Source organism: Octopus bimaculoides, chromosome 7 (genome assembly GCF_046866305.1).
Source record: "Octopus bimaculoides isolate indiv1 chromosome 7, ASM4686630v1, whole genome shotgun sequence".
NCBI lineage: Eukaryota > Metazoa > Mollusca > Cephalopoda > Octopoda > Octopodidae > Octopus > Octopus bimaculoides.
This window is the reverse complement of record NC_142934.1, coordinates 13,104,631-13,108,486: the sequence shown is the minus strand read 5'-3', so window position 1 is coordinate 13,108,486 and position 3,856 is coordinate 13,104,631. Positions and strand designations below refer to the sequence as shown.

General features: G+C 38.6%; 1 protein-coding gene across 1 annotated transcript in view; it reads right to left on the bottom strand.

Moving 5' to 3' along the window:
* The window catches only part of LOC106869737 (uncharacterized), a 48,057-nt gene extending 44,201 nt beyond the window's left edge, over positions 1 to 3,856 (bottom strand). The window contains exon 1 of the mRNA XM_089354770.1: positions 3,577 to 3,856. Within this exon, the coding sequence (XP_089210896.1) occupies positions 3,577 to 3,594 (18 nt within the window). The 5' untranslated portion in view covers positions 3,595 to 3,856. The remainder of the gene's footprint in view (positions 1 to 3,576) is intronic.

The following is a 3,856-nucleotide window of genomic DNA, read 5'->3' as shown; positions in this document are numbered from 1 at the left end:
AATGAAGATTTGGCTTGAAAGGAAAATCTCCATCTTCAAACTTATCAAATGAGTTAACTACCAGGAAGCAAACTGTCTACTTTCCCCACATCAAAATGAAAGCGGTGGTTCGATCAACACGATGGAGTTGGGTGATAACTGGATCCGTCTGCACATGATAGTTGTCCTTCAACAAACCGACAGTCAGGAATGAACAAACACTACAGAGTGCGTGCCAGACATGTTCGCTTGTTACAGGCTTCAACACTGCCATACCTGTTTATCAAAGGCGACGAGCTGGCAGAAACGTTAGCACGCCGGGCGAAATGCTTAGCGTTGTTTCGTCTGCCGTTACGTTCTGAGTTCAAATTCCGCCGAGGTCGACTTTGCCTTTCATCCTTTCGGGGTCGATAAATTAAGTACCAGTTACGCATTGGGGTCGATGTAATCGACTTAATCCCTTTGTCTGTCCTTGTTTGTCCCCTCTATGTTTAGCCCCTTGTGGGCAATAAAGAAATAAGATACCTGTTTATCAAGAATAACCTTAGAAATTTTGAACTGTCAGGCCAAGGACTTTGGTAAATTGTCCATAACCTCCAACCTGAAAATCTTCCAGAAGTGACTTAAGATTTAGACTGTCTTCATCGATACTCAGAGTCAGTCCCATACCATCGTCGCTTAAAATCTCTCCAAACTCTCTACAGAATTAAAGGATCGACTTTCCCTTGACCTTGTCACTCAGCTGGTAGAGTGCAGTGAAATCTCGGTGAATCTCGAAGGTCAAACGATAATAATAATTATAACCCTTTCTACTAAAGGTACAAAACCTGAAATTCGCGGGAAGGGGACTAGTCGATTACATCGACCCCAGTGATTCACTGGTACTTAATTCATAAGGAAGGTAAAGTCGACCTTGGCGGAATTTAAACTCGGAACGTAAAGACAAACGAAACGCCACCAAGCATTTTGCTCGGCGTGCTAAAGAGTCTGCCAGCTCACTGCTTTGAAGATGATGATAGCAATAATAATAATAATAATAATAATAATAATAATAATAATAATAATGATAATGATAATAATAATAATAATAATAATAATAATAATAATAATCTTTTACTCTTTTACTTGTTTCAGTCATTTGACTGCTGCCATGCTGGAGCACCGCCTTTAGTCGAGCAAATCGACCCCAGGACTTATTCTTTGTAAGCCTAGTACTTATTCTATCGGTCTCTTTTGCCGAACCACTATATTACGGGGACGTAAACACACCACCATCGGTTGTCAAGCGATGTTGGGGGGACAAGCAGATACACAAACATATCCACACACATACATATATATATATATATATATATACGACGGGCTTCTTTCAGTTTCCGTCTACCAAATTCACTCACAATGCTTTGGTCGGCCCGAGGCTATAGTAGAAGACACTAGCCTAAGATGCTACGCAGTGGGACTGAACCCGGAACCATGTGGTTGCTAAGCAAGCTACTTACCACTCAGTCACTCCTGCGCCTATAATAATAATAATAATAATAATAATAATAATAACTAACTAACTATTATTATTATTATTATAATTATTATTATTATCATTTCAAATTTTAGCACAAGGCTAGCAATTTCGGAGTAGGGGGAGTGTTCAACTGGTATTTGTTTTATAGACCTCTAAAGGATGAAAGGTAAAGTTGACCTTGGCAGAATTTGAACACAACGTAATGACGAACGAAATGTCGCTAAGCAGTGTGTCCAACACGGTAACGATTCTGCCAGCTCGCCGCTCTAATAGTTTCAAATTTCGGCACAAGACCAACCTTTCAGGGGAGGAGTTATAAAAATTTGCTACAAATTTCAGGTGAAAGGGTTACTCGATCAAATCGGTCCCAGAACTTCGCTTGTGTTTTATCTTATCGATTCTAGAAGGATGGAAAATAAACATGGACTCGGTAGTATTTGAACTCAAAATGTAAAAGACAGACAGAAGAACTACCGCGCCGTATTTCGTCCGACGCTGTAACGTAATATTGGCACAAGGACAGAAATTCGGAGATGAGGGTCATTGGGGAAACAAATTGACCTCGTTGCTCGTCTGGTAATTATATTTTCGCTTTCGTTCCGGGAAAGGATAAGCAAAACAGACATGGCCGTTTGGCTCATAAGCTTGCTTTGCAGCCACGTCGTTTCGGGTTCAGTCCCACTGCGAGGCACTTTGGACAAGTGTCTTCCATTAGAGCTCCGTGCTGACCAATGCCTTGTGAGTGAATTTGGTAGACGGAAACTGTATTGAAGCCTGTCGTGTGTGTATGTGTGTCTATATATATATTTATATATCAAAAAGATGTATTATAATATTATTCCACATGTACAAAAGCAGCCATACCAACATTCCAACATCCCTCCATCATCAGCTGCCCCACGGATATCATTATGGTTTCGACACCTGGGCAGTACCATTCAATCCGGCGGTTCAACAGCACTAAAAGAGGTGTTGTTTGGGAACAAACATACCAAAGAAACCACAACTTTCAAACACATTTACACTATGTACAACAATATCGGTAACTAAATTCAACAAGTAAATCTATAAGTAACCAACTCCTAAATATGTAACTAAACAGCGACGGAACCTTTAAGTCATGCAAAAGTATTCCCTGCAATCTTCCGTAGAATAAGGTAAAAGTTAAAGCTTAATAACCACATTCATTCAATCTAAATATGGGCAGGATTAAACACTAACTTTGAAATTAAACTACAATATATATATATATTGCTTCCCAAGTACATGGTTCGGGGTTCAATTCCTCTGTGTGACACCTTGGGCAAATGTCTTCTACTATAGCTTAGGGCCGACCAAAAGCCTTGTGAGTGGATTAGGTAGACGGAAACTGAAAGAAGCCTGTCGTATATATATATTTATATATTTATGTGTCTTTGAGTCTGTTCTCCTCCCCCTTTCCATCGCTTGACAACCGATGTTGGTGTGTTTACGTTCTCGTAACATTAGCGGTTCGGCAGAAGAGACCGATAGAATAAGTACTCGGCTTACAAAGACTAAGTCCTGGGGTCGATTTCTTCGACTAAAAGGCGGTGTTCCAGTATGACCCCAGTCAAATGACTGAAACAAGTAAAAGAATAAAAAAATATATTTATATATTTATGTGTGTGTGTGTGTGTGTATTTATTTATGCTTGTTTTTGCGTTTGCCACCCCATCCACCTCCGTTTGACAGCCGGTGCTGGTTTGTTTACATCGCTGCAACTTAGCAGTTCAGCAATAGCAGGCTGATAAAATAAGTGTCAGACTTCAAAAAACAAAAAACAAAAAAAAGCTCAACATGTACTGGGGTCAATTTGTTCGACTAAAAACCCTTCAAGGCGGTGCTCCGGCATGGCCGCAGTCCAATGACTGAAAGAAGTAAACGATATAAGCTATAAGATATATTTGTCATTATACATAATTATACATTATATATTATTATAATATCATAATAAATAATGATATTAATTGTATACTACAAACAGGTAAAAATAACAATAATTATAATAAGATTTTGTTATTGATGTTTCGTTTGGTGTTGAAGTTTAGCGTACATACCTGGTTTGCCACTGGCATTTCGTTACTTTCGTTAATCTGTTGTTGATGAATGAGTTGGTAGATTCCAAAGAAAGAAACTGGAGTTGTGTGTCTGGTGAAGTCGTTGATTTTTATGTTGTCCGGTTAACCTTAGCGAGAAGAAAAAAGTTGTTGGAAAACAACGGCAAATAAACAGCGGCAATGACAAAAAAGAAAAAAAAAGAGAAGAAATGACAATAATGAAAATGAAAATAAAGAATAAACAATAACGTGAATAAAAGTAAGGAAAATATATATGTAT